At 48.4% G+C, this 17,246-nt stretch overlaps 1 protein-coding gene across 1 annotated transcript in view; it reads right to left on the reverse strand.

Annotated features, from left to right (window-relative positions):
- Positions 1-8,367, reverse strand: part of adgrl4 (adhesion G protein-coupled receptor L4) — a 91,549-nt gene extending 83,182 nt beyond the window's left edge. Inside the window, exon 1 of the mRNA XM_033029071.1 lies at positions 8,265-8,367. Coding sequence (XP_032884962.1) covers positions 8,265-8,286 — 22 coding nt within the window. The 5' untranslated portion in view covers positions 8,287-8,367. The remainder of the gene's footprint in view (positions 1-8,264) is intronic.
- Between the last annotated feature and the right edge of the window lie 8,879 nt (positions 8,368-17,246).

Raw genomic sequence — 17,246 nt, forward strand, 5'->3', positions numbered from 1 at the left:
AATACCTGATTACAATCGAGCCATTCGCAGTGTACAGATACATGATAAGGGAATAACGTTTAGTGCCAGGTAAAGCCAGCCAAGTCCGATCAAAGCCGTGGATAGTAGATCAGAACTGATCTATAGTTGCGACAAAGAACCTATAGCGGAGCAAGATAGACCACTCCTGCTAAATGCAATGGGCTGATGTGTAGTACGCAACGGAGCGGAACGTGGGCCTTTTTTTCATCCATTTCCGTAACCCGACCCGACCCGACTCCCAGTGTAATCAACGTTGTGGGGGAACAGTTTGTGTTAATAAATTAAAATTCTGAAAATGAGGAGAAGATTTTTACCAAATAACTTTTATTTTCACGAGGATGTTTCCGTAACCGGCTTCCGTCTCCGACTTAGTATCCTATGGGATCTTTGGTGCGGAGGCGGAAGCTGGTTATGGAAATGGGGCCGAAAATTACCCATGAATCTGCCCATGACCGTACTACGTCTTTTCCGTCGAGTGATCTATCTCGCTCGCTACATAGAAACATAGAAAATAGGTGCAGGAGGAGGCCATTCGGCCCTTCGAGCCAGCACCGCCATTCATTGTGATCATGGCTGATCGTTCCCTATCAATAACCCGTGCCTGCCTTCTCCCCATATCCCTTGATTCCACCAGCCCCTAGAGCTCTATCTAACTCTCTCTTAAATCCATCCAGTGACTTGGCCTCCAGTGCCCTCCGTGGCAGGGAATTCCATAAATTCACAACTCTCTGGGTGAAAAGGTTTTTTCTCACCTCAGTCTTAAATGACCTCCCCTTTACTCTAAGACTGTAGCCCCTGGTTCTGGACTCGCCCAACATTGGGAACATTTTTCCTGCATCTAGCTTGTCCAGTCCTTTTATAATTTTAAATGTTTCTATAAGATATCCCCTCATCCTTCTAAACTCAAGTGAATACAAGCCTAGTCTTTTCAATCTTTCCTCATATGACAGTCCCGCCATCCCAGGGATCAATCTCGTGAACCTACGCTGCACTGCCTCAATCACAAGGATGTCCTTCCTCAAATTAGGAGACCAAAACTGTACACAATACTCGAGATGTGGTCTTACCAGAGCCCTGTACAACTGCAGAAGAACCTCTTTAATCCTATACTGAAATCCTCTTGTTATGAAGGCCAACATTCCATTAGCTTTCTTCACTGCCTGCTGTACCTGCACGCCAACTTTTAGTGACCGGTGTACAAGGATCTTTGGTTGTGGAGGATGGTTCAGTTGCCTGATAACAGCTCCAATGGGTCAAAGTTTTACAGACAAGATTGAGGTATATTGGTCAAACATGAGTAAATGGGAATAGATTAGATGGAGTGTCTTGGTCGGCATGGACGAGTTGTTTGAAGGGCCTGTTGATGTTCCCCTCCATATTTTAGAAATGTCGGCCACTTCTTCCACACAGTCATACAGCACATTTTAGTTTTAGTTTAGAGGCACAGCTCGGGAACAGGCGCTTCCAGCCATTGAGTCCACGCCGACCCAGCTATCCCCCCCCCTGTACACTCATTCTAGCCTACGCTCCAGGGACGATTTACAGAATCCAATTCACATGCATGTGTGGGAGGAAACCGGAGCACCCGGAGAAAACCCACATGGTTACAGGGAGAAAGTACAGCACAAACTCTGTACACGCAGAACCTGGGGTCAGGATCGAACCCGGGTCTCTGGCACTGTAAGGTGGCAACTCTACCGATGCACCACGGGAAAAGGCCCTTCGGCCCATCTCATCCATGCCAGTCAAGATGCCCCATCTAAGCTTTTCACTACTCCCATTTACCTCTGTTTGACCCATATACCTCTTCATCTTTTCTATTGCACCTGAGTTTGACTTGAATCAGATATGATTGTATTTATGTACAGTAATATCTGATCTGATTAGATAGGCAGCATGTTCCGTTGACAGTACATAGGGCAATGAGACTGAAGAAAGGTCTCGACCTTTCCAGCAGCTCCATTCTCTCAGCATATGACAGTCCCGCCATCCCGGGAATTAACCTTGTGAACCTACGCTGCACTCCCTCAATAGGAAGAATGTCCTTCCTCAAACAAAATCACCTCTTAACATAGGAAGGGAATTGAACGATCTGCCTCAGAGGGCGGTGGAGGCAGGTTCTCTGAATGCTTTCAAGGGAGAGCTAGATAGGGCTCTTAAAAATAGCAGAGTCAGGGGATATGGGGAGATGGCAGGAACGGGGTACTGATTGGGGATGATCAGCCAAGGTCACATTCAATGGCGGTGCTGGCTCGAAGGGCCAAATGGCCTACACCTGCACCTATTGTCTATTGTCTATTGTCTAACTAACAATTAGGCACAAAGATAACATAATAAGCAAAAAAATAATAATTAAAAGAGCCTAATAATATTGCAAATGCCTAATGCCCTTAGTGTACCCAAAACATTTTGTAGTTCATTGTTTAGTAAAGGGCCTGTCCCACTTTCCCGAGTTAACTCACAAATTCCTACGGACTCGTTACGAACATTCTGCGAGTTTGAAAACTCGGGAGAATTTGTGAATAACTCGGGAAAGTGGGACAGGCCCTTTAGTATTTGTAGTGTTCAAGAGCCTGATTGTTGTTTGGAAGTAGCCCCCCTTGAAGCTGGATCTTCCGAGCTTCCTGGAGTCCTGGAACATGGAGTTTCCTGACTCCTGTACCTTCTTCCCGATGGCAGGAGTGAAATGAGAGCGTGGCCAGGGTGGTGTGGGTCTGTGAAGATGCTGGCTGTCTTTCTGAGGCAGCGACTCCTGCAGATTAGTTTGGTGTAACTTTGTCGGCCCTCTTGATGTGGTGAATAATTGCATACCGTGCAAGCAAAGAATTTCACTGTGACAATAAAATATTCGTTCATTCATTGGAGATAAAGAGCGGAAACAGGCCCTCCGAATCCGTGCCGACCAGCGACCTCCGCACACTAGTACTATCTTACACACCAGGGAGACAAAAAAAAGCCGGAGAAACTCAGTGGTAGCAGTAACTGAGTCTCTCCATCTTTTCCATCATCTGCAGTTCTTTCTTAAACATCTTACACACCGGGGACATTTTGCAATCGTACCAAAGCCAATTAACCTACAAAACCTGCACATGTTTGGAGGAAACCGGAGCACCCGTTGAAAACCCACTCAGGTCACGGGGAGGACGTACAAACTCCGTACAGGCAGCGCCCGTGGTCGGGATCGAACCCGGGTCTCTGGCGCTGTAAGGCAGCGACTCTACCCACTGAGCCACCGTGCCGTCCCACGTATTTTTGTTGGTGGGGAGGTCAGTACCCATGATGGGGCGGGGTGGCACAACCCACACGCTCGTTTTAACAGTCCCGCCCGCAAAATGCTGCATGCGATGATTTTGTTTTTGCATTGGCAGCAGAGATAGACAAAGTAACTTAGCCTTACAGATAAATAAAGGTGCCACTAAAATTACTTTATCATTTGATGTTTAACTCCAGCAGTGATTGCCGCAGAGGAGTGCGTCACCAGGGAGGGGAATCTTTCTAATCACTAGAACATTATAAACATGACTGCAGGATTTCCTGCCACCTTTGTTTTCAAGCTAAGCTGCAAAGCCACATTTCCAGATTCCCGCGGGTTGCTATAATAGAATCGCGGAGTCCAAGAGCACGGGCAGTATCGGTGGGGGGTGGGGGAGTGGGGGGGGGGGGGGGGGGGGGGGAGTTGGGGAGGGAACTTGACCCACTGTAGCTGTGTTCAAAAGGGTTAGTCGTAGTTCTTTCCACACATTGCATCTCATAGAATCATAGAAACATCGGGACAGGAGTAGGCCATTTGGCCCTTCGAGCCAGCACCGCCATTCAATATGATCATGGCTGATCATCCCCAATCAGTACCCCGTTCCTGTGTTCTCCCTACATGCCTTGATTCCGTTAGCCCTAATAGCTATATCTAACTCTCTCTCTAATGCATCCCGTGAATTGGCCTCCACTGCCTTCCGTGGCAGAGAGAGGGAACTTGAGATGGGGAGGGAACTTGACCCAACGTAACAGTGTTACAAAAGGGTTAGTTGTAGCTATTTCCACACATTACATCTCCACCTTACTTGTCCACTACATTTCCAAATCCAACCCAAAAACAACTATTGAATCTGATCCCCACTCAAAAGCTTTTCACTGTACCTCGGTACACGTGACATTAACAATACACTAAACTAAAGGACCCATCCTACCACAACCAGAGAGCAGTCCTGAACTACTATCAACCTGTTCAAAAGGGAACTGCAGATGCTGGAATATCGAAGGTACACAAAATTGCTGGGGAAACTCAGCGGGTGCAGCAGCATCTATGGAGCGAAGGAAATAGGCGACGTTTCGGGCCGAAACCCTTCTTCAGACCTATCAACCTAATTGGTGACCCTTGGACTATCCTTGATCGGACTTTGCTGGCTTACAAGCCCTGTCCCACTGTACGAGTTCATTCAAGCGCTCTCCCGAGTTAAGAAAAATAATCAAACTCGTGGTAAGCACGTAGAATGTATGTAGCGGGTACGTCGGAGCGCGGGGACGTCTCTTAGCGGCTCGTAACGCTAACGGCAGGTACTCGGGAAATGCGGTAAGCTCGGGAAGACTCGTGAAGATTTTTCAACATGTTGAAAAATGTCCACGAGAGCCCCGAGTACCTACGAGCGGCCATTACCGTAATTCTCCCAGTTCGAATCAGGGCAAACTCGGGAGAACTCTTGAATGAACTCGTACAGTGCAACAGGGGTTTTACCTTGCGCTAAACGTTATTCCCGTATCATGTATCTGTACACTGTAAATGGCTCGATTGTAATCACGTATTGTCTTTCCGCTGACTGGTTAGCACACGACAAAAGCTTTTCACTGTACCTCGGTACACGTGACAATAAAGTAAAGACAACAAATCACTGGGTACAGATTAACAATATCCCCCTCATCTTCCCTCTCAATCTTTGTCCAGTTATCTTAAATTTGTGGAGACCTATTGCCTTCATTTTCTGAATTGTGAAAAAATAATTCGCAAGGGCGGCACGGTGGCGCAGCGGTAGAGTTGCTGCCTCACAGCAACAGAGACCCAGGTTCGATCCTGACTGCAGGCGCTGTGTGCAGAGTTTGTACGTTCTCCCCGTAACCTTGTGGGATTTTTCTAGCAGCTCCGATTTCCTCCCACACTCCAAAGTAGTGCGGGTTTGTAGGCTAATTGACTTCTGTAAAGTGTTGGTTAGAACTAGTTTCGAGTTTAGTGTTTACAGTGCAGAAACAGGCCCTTCAGCCCACCAAATTTAAGTCTTCCTTTCCCTGTTGAAGTAACAGCATTGAAGCTAACAGATAGATTAAATGCTAAATAAGTGACTGTTCCCTTCCAATTACCAAGCACTTTAACTCCCCCTCCTATTCCCACACTGACCTTTCTGTCCTGGGCCTCCTCCACTGTCGGAGTGAGGCCCAGCGCAAATTGGAGGAGCAGCACCTAATCTTTCCCTTGGGCAGCTTACACCCCAGCGGTATGAACATTGATTACTCTAATTTCAAGTACCCCTTGCTTTCCCTCGCTCTACATCCCTCCCCCACCCATGTCGTACCAGCTTCAAAGTCGTCTTGTTGAGTCTCATTGTCTGTAACTAGTTTTCACCTAGCTCACAGTGAACAATGGCCCGTTGCCTCTATCATCGTTACTTTTTTGCATATATTTCATTCATTTGTTCTACATCTCTCTACATCACTGTCTATATCTTTCCCTCCCCCCCCCCCCCTCCCCCCCGACTCTCAGTCTGTAGAAGGGTCTCGACCCGAAACGTCGCCTATCCCTTTTCTCCAGAGATGATGTCTGACCTGTTGAATTACTCCAGCTTTTTGTGTCTATCTTCAGAAAACTTCCACTGACATTTCTGGGCCCCATTAAGTGGAGCAAAAAGGAAATAACTTAACAGTCCTTAATAGAAACAAGGAAAGGCTTTACAAAACAGCGATTATCTACATACACACACGCACATACACACACACCACACACACACACACACACACACACACACACGCACACACGCACACTCGCACATGTACACACACACACCACACACACACACACACACACCACACCACACACACCACACACACACCACACACACACACACACACATGTACACACACACCACACACACGTACACACACACACACACACACACACACACACACACACCACACACACACACACATACACACACACACACACACACACACACCCACACACACCCACACCGCACACACCACACACACACACACACACACACACACACACCACCACCACACCACACACACACCACACACACTTACACACCACACACACCACACACACACACACACACACACACACACACACACACACACACACACACACACACACACACACACACACACACACACACACACACACACACAGACAGACACACACACACACACACACACACACACACACACATACACACAGACACACACACACACACACACACACACACACACAGACACACACACGCGCACACACCCACTCACACACGCACACAGACACACACAAACACAGACAGACAGACACATACACACACACACACACACACACACGCACACACACACTCACACACAGACAGACAAACAAACACACACACACACACACAGACAAACAGACAGACAAACACACATATATATATATTTTCTGATCGATATAGAAAATAAACAGACAACTATATAGACAATAGTGTTGCAAAGTAAAAAAAGAATGTCCTCAAGTATATAGTTCGGAGTCTATTTGGAGGTTGTAGTGTTTAATAGCCTGATGGCTGCAGGGAAGAAGCTGTTCCTGAACCTGGATGTTACAGTTTTCAGGCTCCTGTACCTTCTTCCCGATGGCAGGGGTGAAATAAGATGGTGTCCAGTGGTGGGGAGGTTTAGAGGATAAATTCTGCAATCGAGGCTTTGCAGCGCTGACCAATGGTGGGGTGACTGAGAAATATATAATATATCGGGCTGCCATACTGGAGCACAGCAAACACAACGAAACGTGTTGGAAGGAACTGCAGATGCTGGTTTACACCGAAGACAGACACAAAATGCTGGAGTAACTCTGCGGGTCAGGCAGCATCTCTGGAGAGAAAGAATGGGTGACGTTTTGGGTTGAGGCCCTTTTTTCAGACGGAGAGTCAGGGGAAAGGGAAACTGGAGATATGGAAGGGTACAAAAAGCGCATGTAAGGTGTGAAAAGGTCAGATCAAAGCAAACGATGCTCCGGGAATGGCTCATTGTTGGCTGAAGGGGAAGCTGACAACGAGGCATACAAAGAGTAAAATTAATCAGGAGGACAGTGAAACTAGTCGTCGAACTAGGGTGGGGGAGGGACGGAGAGAGAGGGGAAGCAAGGGTTACTTGAAGGTCTGGAATTCAATATTCATGCTGCTGGGTTGTAAGTTAATTGTCTTGTTAAAACTGTAAATTGGTAAAATCAGATGACGGTTTCAACCGAAGATAGACACAAAATGCTGGAGTAACTCAGCGGGATGGGCAGCACCTCTGGAGAGAAGGAACGGGTGACGTTTCGGGTCAAGACCCTTCTTCAGACTGAGAGTTTGAAGTGCCCTTCTCTTCCATCAGTCTCACCTCAGCACTCCTAAGCTGAGGTAGAAACATAAACACATGGAAAATAGTGCAGGAGTAGGCCATTCGGCCCCTTCGAGCCAGCACCGCCATTCAATATGATCATGTCTGATCATCCAAAATAAGTACCTCGTTCCTGCTTTCTCCCCATATCCCTTGATTCCTTTAGCCCTAAGAGCTGCATATATCTAACTCTCTCTTGAAAATGTCCAGTTAATTGGCCTCCACTGCCCTCTGTGGCAGAGAATTCCACAGATTCACAACTCTCTGGGTGAAAAAGTTTTTCCTCATCTCAGTCCTTGGAAAATAGTTTTTCCTCATCTCAATCCCTGGGAAAAGATTTTCCTTATCTCAGTCCTTGGGAAAAAGTTTTTCCTCATCTCAATCCCTGGGAAAAGATTTTCCTTATCCTCAGTCCTTGGAAAAGAGTTTTTCCTCATCTCAATCCCTGGGAAAAGATTTTCCTTATCCTCAGTCCTTGGGAAAAAGTTTTTCCTCATCTCAGTCCGGGCGAGGAACAGCAGAACAACGGGACAACATCTCAATGAACAACAGGGTCGGGCCCGTTTGTTAAAGGCAGTCGGTGGAAGGGTTACACAGGGTGAAATGTCCCGCTAACCCTCACTCACCGCACAGTAGAATGCACTTCATGGAGCCTCCAGCCAGCAGGCAGTCCTGTGCTCACAGTCGGGTCGTGCAGGCTCAGTTCTCTCGCTTCCCGGGCAAGCGTTGGTTTCCTGAGGATCTGAGATCACTGCATCCTGCCCGGCCTCAGCAATCCACGCAGCAGGAAAAATGTTCCCCATGTTGGGGGGGGGGGGGGGGGGGGGGGGGGGAGAGTCCAGAACCAGTGCATTCTTGCGATTGAGGGAATGCAGCGTAGGTTCACCAGGTTAATTTCCGGGATTGCAGGACTGACATACGATGAAAGAATGGATATTCTGGGCTTGTGTTCACTGGAATTTAGAAGGATGAGAGGATATCTTATTGCAACATATCACATATTTAAAGGATTGGACAGGCTAGATGCAGGAAAAATGGTCCCGATGTTGGGGGAGTCCAGAACCAGGGTCACACAGTTTAAGAATAAGGGGTAGGCCGTTTAGGACTGAGATGAAGACAAACCTTTTCACCCAGAGAGTTGTGAATCTGTGGAATTCTCTGCCACAGAAGGCAGTGGAGGCCAATTCGCTGGATGTATTCAAGAAAGAGTTAAGGGCCTGTCCCACTTGGCCATCATTTACGCGACAGGCCAGTAGCGACTGACGCGCGACTGTCACGCACGTCTTCATGCGTCCGCACAGCCGTCTGGACCGCGTGACGTCATTTGAATAACCAGAATGATGTGTCGGAAGGAACTGCAGATAGATGCTGGTTTAAATTGAAGATAGACACAAAATGCAGGAGTAACTCAGCGGGACCGGCAGCATCTCCGGAGAGAAGGAATGGGTGATGTTTCAGTCTGAAGAAGGGTCTCGACCCGAAACGTCACCCATTCGACTCGAAACGTCACCCTGTCCCACTTGGCCGTCATTTACGCGACAGGCCGGTGGCGCGCGAAGATTTCGTACAGGATGAAATCCTGGCCGCGCCGCGCGATGCCGCGCGCAACTCCACGCTACCCACACGCTACCAGGTCGCGTAAATGGCGCGCAAATGACGACCAAGTGGGACAGGCCCTTTAGATTTAGCTCTTAGGGCTAACGGAAACAGGGGATATGGGGGAAAAGCAGGAACGGGGTACTGATTTTGGTTGATCAGCCATGACCATATTGAATGGCGGTGCTGGCTCAATAGACAATAGGTGCAGGAGTAGGCCATTCGGCCCTTCGAGCCAGCACCGCCATTCACTATGATCATAACTGATCATCCACAACTTAACCCCGTTCCTGCCTTCTCCCCATATCCCTTGACTCGAAGGGCCGAATGGCCTACTCCTGCACCTATTATATATGTTTCTATGTTTCTAATCCACGCAGATGAAGGGGCCTTACATCTCCTCCCAGATATTCACAACAACGCTGGGGTGAAAATTAAATGACCTCAATGCAGGGAAGGAATCTAACTAATGATATTGATGCAATTTTGCCACAGGTAACATTTGAATTGATCGAGCGATACAGCATGAAAACAGGCCCTTCGGCCCATTGAGTCCATGGTGACCATCGATCACCCGCTCACTCTCTATATAAGAACTTGCCCTGCATGACTACTTTAACCTTTGTCCCTCTCACCTCTGAAGCTGCGCCCTCTCGCCTTTGACATTTCCACCCTGGGCAAAATGATTCTGACTGCCTAACCTATCTACTGCCACATAATTTTATACACCTCTATCAGGTCTCCCTTCAATCATCATCCGTCCAGGGAAAATAACACAAGTCTGACCAACCTCTCCTTGTTGCTAACACTACCTAACCCAGGCAGCATTCTAGTTTAAAAAAGACACAAAGTGCTGGAGTAACTCGGCGGGTCAGGCAGCATCTCCGGAGAACATGGATAGGTGATAGGTGGCGTTTCCGGGTAGGGACCCTTCTTCAGGCTGACTGGGCAAAGTATTCTAGTAAACCTGTTCTGCAACATCTTCAAAGCATCCTCATATATTCACAAGTCATCGGAGCGGAATTAGGCCATTCAGCCCATACAGTTTACTCCGCCATTCAATCATGGCTGATCTATCTTTCCATCTCAACCCCATTCTCCTGCCTTCTCCCCGTCACCTTTGACACCCGTACGGTCAGAGGTAACTCAGCGGGACGGGCAGCATCTCTGGAGAGAAGGAATGGGTGATGTTTTGAAGAAGGAGTCTCGACCAGAAACGTCACCCATTCCTTCACTCCCGAGATGCTGCCTGTCCCGCTGAGTTACTCCAGCTTTTTGTGTCTATCAAAGGAAGGGAGGTTGGTTTGTGTGATGGTCTGGGCTGCTTCTTCAATACCATATTTCTCGGGTTTAATTTCCCCAGCTGCCATTGCAGGATTTAAATCCACTTCTGCAGCTCAAGTTAACCAGCAACATATCACAGTGCCACTAAGTTCAAGAATCGAGAGTATATTAATGATTTGGACGAGGGAATTGAATGCAACATCTCCAAGTTTGCGGATGACACGAAGCTGGGGGGAGGATGCTAGGAGGCTGCAAGGTGACTTGGATAGGCTAGGTGAGTGGGCAAATGCATGGCAGATGCAGTATAATGTGGATAAATGTGAAATTATCCACTTTGGTGGCAAAAACAGGAAAGTAGACTATTATCTGAATGGTGGCCGATTAGGAAAAAGGGAGATGCAACGAGACCTGGGTGTCATGGTACACCAGTCATTGAAAGTAAGCATGCAGGTGCAGCAGGCAGTGAAGAAAGCGAATGGTATGTTAGCATTCATAGCAAAAGGATTTGAGTATAGGAGCAGGGAGGTTCTACTGCAGTTGTACAGGGTCTTGGTGAGACCACACCTGGAGTATTGCGTGCAGTTTTGGTTTCCTAATCTAAGGAAAGACATTCTTGCCATAGAGGGAGTACAGAGAAGGTTCACCAGACTGATTCCTGGGATGTCAGGACTTTCATATGAAGAAAGACTGGATAGACTGGGCTTGTACTCGCTAGAATTTAGAAGATTGAGGTGGGATCTTATAGAAACTTACAAAATTCTTAAGGGGTTGGACAGGCTAGATGCAGGAAGATTGTTCCCGATGTTGGGGAAGTCCAGAACAAGGGGTCACAGTTTAAGGATAAGGGGGAAATCTTTTAGGACCGAGATGAGGAAAACATTTTTCACACAGAGAGTGGTGAATCTGTGGAATTCTCTGCCACAGAAGGTAGTTGAGGCCAGTTCATTGGCTATATTTAAGAGGGAGTTAGATGTGGCCCTTGTGGCTAAAGGGATCAGGGGGTATGGAGAGAAGGCAGGTACAGGATACTGAGTTGGATGATCAGCCATGATCATATTGAATGGCGGTGCAGGCTCGAAGGACCTACTCCTGCACCTATTTTCTATGTTTCTATGTATTTTATTGACATATGTACCAAAAACAGGACCATGTAAATTTTAACTTTCAGCCACACACCAGGTTTGTAAACACAGACCTCATACATAACAGAAATATATTAAATAAATTAAAATTAGGGGCGGCAAGGTGGCGTGGCGGTAGAGTTGCTGCTATACAGCGCCGGAGACCCGGGTTCGATCCCGACTACAGGCGCTGTCTGTACGGAGTTTGTACGTTCTCCCCGTGCCCCGCGTGGGTTTTCTCTGAGATCTTCGGTTTCCTCCCACACTCCAAAGACATACAGGCTTGTATGTGAATCGGCTTGGTGTCAATGTAAATTGTCCCTCGCGTGTGTGGGATAGTGTCAGTGTGCGGGGATCGCTGGTCGGCGCGGACTCGGTGGGCCGAAGGGCCTGTTTCAGTGCTGTATCGCTAAAACCAAAACTAAAACGAAATGACTGATGAACGTATGAATTTATTTGCCCCAAAATTGCATCGACCCTCAATCCTGTAATCAATAATAGACAATAGACTATAGAGGTGCAGGAGTAGGCCAATCGGCCCTTCAAGCCAGCACCGCCATTCAATGTGACCATGGCTGATCATCCACAATCAGTACCCCGTTCCTGCCTTCTCCCCATATCCCCTGACTCCGCTATCTTTAAGAGCCCTATCTAGCTCTCTCTTGAAAGCATCCAGAGAACCGGCCTCCACCGCCCTCTGAGGCAGAGAATTCAACAGACTCACCACTCTCTGTGAGAAAAAGTGTTTCCTCATCTCCGTTCTAAATAGCTTACCCCTTATTCTTAAACTGTGGCCCCTGGTTCTGGACACCCCCAACATCGGGAACATGTTTCCTGCTACCTGTTCAACCCGCAGCCCCTTTGCCTTCCCCCTCCCTGGGGCTGGTTCCTCTCTGTACGTTGGCTTCCTGTCCCACCTTTAGCTTTGTGTCAAAGATTGCGAACAGGAGCTTTCCATCAGGTTAATGCCGCCACGACATTGTTGTTCGGACACCGGCTCCAGCCCGGAACGGCGGGGCCGATTGAAAAGGGAAAACAATGGCAGGGAAGGGCTCCGTGCTGGGACGCATGAAGTCAGGCGCTTTGATCTGAGGAGGAAAAGTGAAACCAACCTCTCTGTGTTCTCCGCTGGAAGACCAGAGTCCGGTGGAGGAGAGAATGGCTTGAATGTTCCCCGTTCGCACGCGGGCGGCTAAAGGGCCTGTCCCACCTGGAGATTTTATTCCGCGACTGCCGGCGTCATTGACTGACGTATCGGGGTCGTGGATATTTCAAAATCCAGTGGCGACAACAAAAAATGTCGCGACACTCGAGGAAACGCCGCGCGTTAGTATGTCGTCACGCCGCGATTTTTTCGGTGACCTGAAACGTCAGTCAATGGTGCCGGCAGTCGCCGAAAAAAACGCCAAGTGGGACAGGCCCTTAAGTTAGCGAGGGTTACAGGGAATGTTTAGCGTTAACAGCGGGGTGAGGAGCATGTGGGCAAACCAGTTCAGTTCAGTTTATTGCCGCGTGTACCGAGGTACAGTGAAAAGCTTTTGTTGCGCGCTAATCAGTCAGCGGAAAGACAACACATGATTACAATCCAGCCGTTTACAGTGTACAGATACATGATAAGGGAATAACGTTTAGTGCAAGGTAAAGCCAGCAAAGTCCGATCAAGGATAGTCCGAGGGTCACCAATGAGGTAGATAGTAGTTCAGGACTGATCTCTGGTTGTGGTAGAATGAGGGTTCTTTACAATGGTGGAACATGACCCAGAGTAGCACTTCCATTTGAGGCCTTTGACCAGACTATTAATGGTTCACTTTGCTGGTTTTCATCTGTCATCGATGTGTCTCTTCTACCTATTCTCTCCCACTCTCCCTCCCTAATTTTTCTCACTCCCTCTCTCTCTTGTACATTCTGGAGTTTAGAAGGATGAGTGGGGGCCTCATTGAAACATATAAGATTGTTAAGGGTTTGGACACGTTAGAGGCAGGAAACATGTTCCCGATGTCGGGGGAGTCCAGAACCAGGGGCCACAGTTCAAGAATAAGGGGTAAGCCATTTAGAACGGAGGCGAGGAAACACTTTTTCTCACAGAGAGTGGTGAGTCTGTGGAATTCTCTGCCTCAGAGGGCGGTGGAGGCCGGTTCTCTGGATACTTTCACGAGAGAGCTAGATAGGGCTCTTAAAAATAGCGGAGTCAGGGGACATGGGGAGTAGGTAGGAACGGGGTGCTGATTGGAGATGATCAGCCATGATCACATTGAACGGCGGTGCTGGCTCGAAGGGCCAAATGGCCTACTCCTGCACCTATTGTCTATTGTCTATTGTCTCCCCCACCCTCTCTCTCCCTTTCTCCCAACCCCTCCCTTACTACTCTCTCTCTCCCTCTATCCCTCTAGTCTGAAGAAGGGTCTCTGCCCGAAACGTCACCCATTCCTTCCCTCCAGAGAGGCTGCCTGTCCCGCTGAGCTACTCCAGCATTGTGTGTCTACCTTCGGTTTAAACCAGCATCTGCAGTTCCTTCCCTGCACATCATTCTGAGCCGATGTGTTTTATTACACTTTTGAATACATTGTGTTATCTTTCGATTGTGACAGATATATTCCCTTCAAGGCCCTTGTTACACGTTTCACTTGAGCCGTGGGCATCCATTAAATCTCCGACTCGATTTTCGTTTGATTCCCTTCCATCAGCACAGCAATAGGTGTAAGTGTGATTATTTGACGCCGCTATTGAGGTGAACGATCAGGAACTGCGCGGCAAATCACTCTGCATGTTCCTAATCAGTATTTCACCAGAGGCGTTTTTGTTTATCTCGGTAAGTGGCGCCCTCGCCGACATGAATGACAGCTTTGATCCAGACTGCAACTGGGTTAGACGTGACGGGGATGCATTTTGCTCTGCGAAATACGCACCTTTACCCGACTCTGACTTGTCCTGGCATGTAATAATAATAATGGATGGGATTTATATAGCGCCTTTCTAATACTCAAGGCACTTTACATCGCATTATTCATTCACTCCTCAGTTACACTCGGTGGTGGTAAGCTACTTCTGTAGCCACAGCTGCCCTGGGGCAGACTGACGGAAGCGTGGCTGCCAATCTGCGCCTACGGCCCCTCCGACCACCACCAATCACTCACACACATTCACACACAGGCAAAGGTGGGTGAAGTGTCTTGCCCAAGGACACAACGACAGTATGCACTCCAAGCGGGATTCGAACCGGCTACCTTCCGGTCGCCAGCCGAACACTTAGCCCATTGTGCCATCTGTCGTCCCTAGAACAGGCAACGATAAGGCAGAGAGACTGGTCTGAGCATTGCATCCCCCCCCTTGCTTGGGGACCTCCAAAACTCTTTCTCCTCCCCCTCCCCTTTCTTCCCCCAACCCTCTCCTCCTTTCCTGGCCCCCCTCTCGCCTCTCCTTCACCTCCCCTTTCATTCAAGAGTCAAGAGAGGCAAGAGAGTTTATTGTCATGTGGACAATGACATTCTTACTTGCTGCAGCACGACAGAATATGTAAACATAGTACATATCGGGGGAAGAAAAAAGTTCAGTGTGTGTATATACACATGCACGCCTCCCCAATAAATAACAAATATCGTGCAACAACAATAATAATAATAGTCTGTTATTGTTCAGAGCTTATTTGTTGTATTGTTTAATAGCCTGATGGCTGGGGAAGAACCCCCCTCCACTTACCCCCTCTCTCCCCCTCCCCTTTCCCTCCTCCCCTCTTCTCTGCCCTGCCCTCCCCTTTCACTCCCCCCTCTTCCCTGCCCTCCACTCCCCTTTCTACCCACACCCCCCTCCTCTTTCTCCCCCCCTCCCCTTTCCCTCGCCCCCACATCAGTCTGAAGAAGGGTGTCAACCCGAAACGTCACCTATTTCCTTCGCTCCATTGATGCTGCCTCACCCGCTGAGTTTCTCCAGCATTTTTGTCTGCCTCCTATCTCTCTAATAGTTTTTTCTATTTTTCTTTCAGGGCCCCCCCACAACCTCCAACCTGTCCCTATAGCTCACGCCTTCTCATCAAGGAAGCATTCTGGTAAACCTCTCTGCACCCTCTCTAAAACCCCCATATCTCTCCTGCAATGGGGGCGACCAGAACTATGGGCGGTCACAGTGGCGCAGCGGTAGAGTTGTTGCCTTACAGCGAATGCAGCACTGGAGACCTGGGTTCAATCCCGACTACGGGCGCTGTCTGTACGGGGTTTGTACGTTCTCCCCGTGACCTGCGTGGGTTTTCTCCGAGATCTTCGGTTTCCACCCACACTCCAAAGACGTACAGGTTTGTAGGTTAATTGGCTTGGTGTAAATGAAAAATTGACCCTAGTGGGTGTAGGATAGTGTTAATGTCGGAGGATCGCTGGTCGGCACGGACCCGGTAGGCCGAAGGGCCTGTTTCCGCTCTGTATCTCTGAACTAAGTAAGTAAGTAAGTGCGTAAGTAAGTTTATTGGCCAAGTATTCACATACAAGGAATTTGCCTTGGTGCTCCGCCCACAAGTAACAACATGACATACAGTGACAGTTACTAAACTAAACTAAACTAAACTAAACTGCATGCAACACTCCAGGTGCGGCCAAACCAAACTCCGTAATAAAATTGTTTCCTGACTTCTTGACTCTTCTACTCAATGGCCCATACCGATGAAGGCAAGCATATCGCACGCCTTCTTTACAAGTCTATCTACCTTCGTGAGACACAAAATACTGGAGTAACTGAGGAGTCTGAAGAAGGATTTTGACCCGTATCATCACCTATTCCTTTTCTCCAGGGATGCTGCCTGACCCGCTGAGTTACTCCAGCATTTTGTGTCCATCAGCGGTAGAGTTGCTGCCTCACAGCACCGGAGACCCAGGTTTGATCCAGACCACGGGCGCTGTCGGCAGGAAGATTGCACGTTCTCCCTGTGACCTGCGTGGGTTTTCTCCAAGAGCACAGGTTCCCTCCCACACTACAAAGACGTACAAGTTTGTAGGTTAATTGGTTTCAGTAAAATTGTCCCTAGTGGGTGTAGGATAGTGTTAGTGTATGGGGGGGGGGGGGGGGGGGGAAATCGCTGGTCGGCGTGGACTCGGTGGGCTGAAGGGCCTATTTCCGCGCTGTATCACTCTAAAACAAAAATAGAACTCAGATATGTAAGGTAGACAAAAATGCTGGAGAAACTCAGCGGGTGAGGCAGCATCTATGGAGCGAAGGAATAGGTGACATTTCGGGTTGAAGCCCTTCTTCAGACATGTGCAATGGATGGTGAGCACAAAACTACTCCCGTTCCTTGTGTCAGCAGAAAAAGCTTATTGGTTGCTTACTTCACATGCTTTGTCACTTCATCAGTCAGAGTATTGAGTATAGAAGTTGGGAGGTCATGTTGCAGTTGTATAAGACATTGGTGAGGCTGCATTTTGAATATTGTGTTCAGTTCTGGGCTCCATGTCAAGCTGGAAAGGGTTCAGAGAAGATTTACGAGGATATTGCCAAGGCTCGAGAGTCTGAGCTGTTGGGAGAGGTTGAGCCAGGGCCGGCGTTAAGCCGATTTGACCGATTGCTCCCAATTGGGCCCCGCGCCTAATGGAGGCCCCGCACTAATGTTCAGTATTTCGTACGGAA

The sequence above is a fragment of the Amblyraja radiata genome, chromosome 10 (assembly GCF_010909765.2).
Source record: "Amblyraja radiata isolate CabotCenter1 chromosome 10, sAmbRad1.1.pri, whole genome shotgun sequence".
NCBI lineage: Eukaryota > Metazoa > Chordata > Chondrichthyes > Rajiformes > Rajidae > Amblyraja > Amblyraja radiata.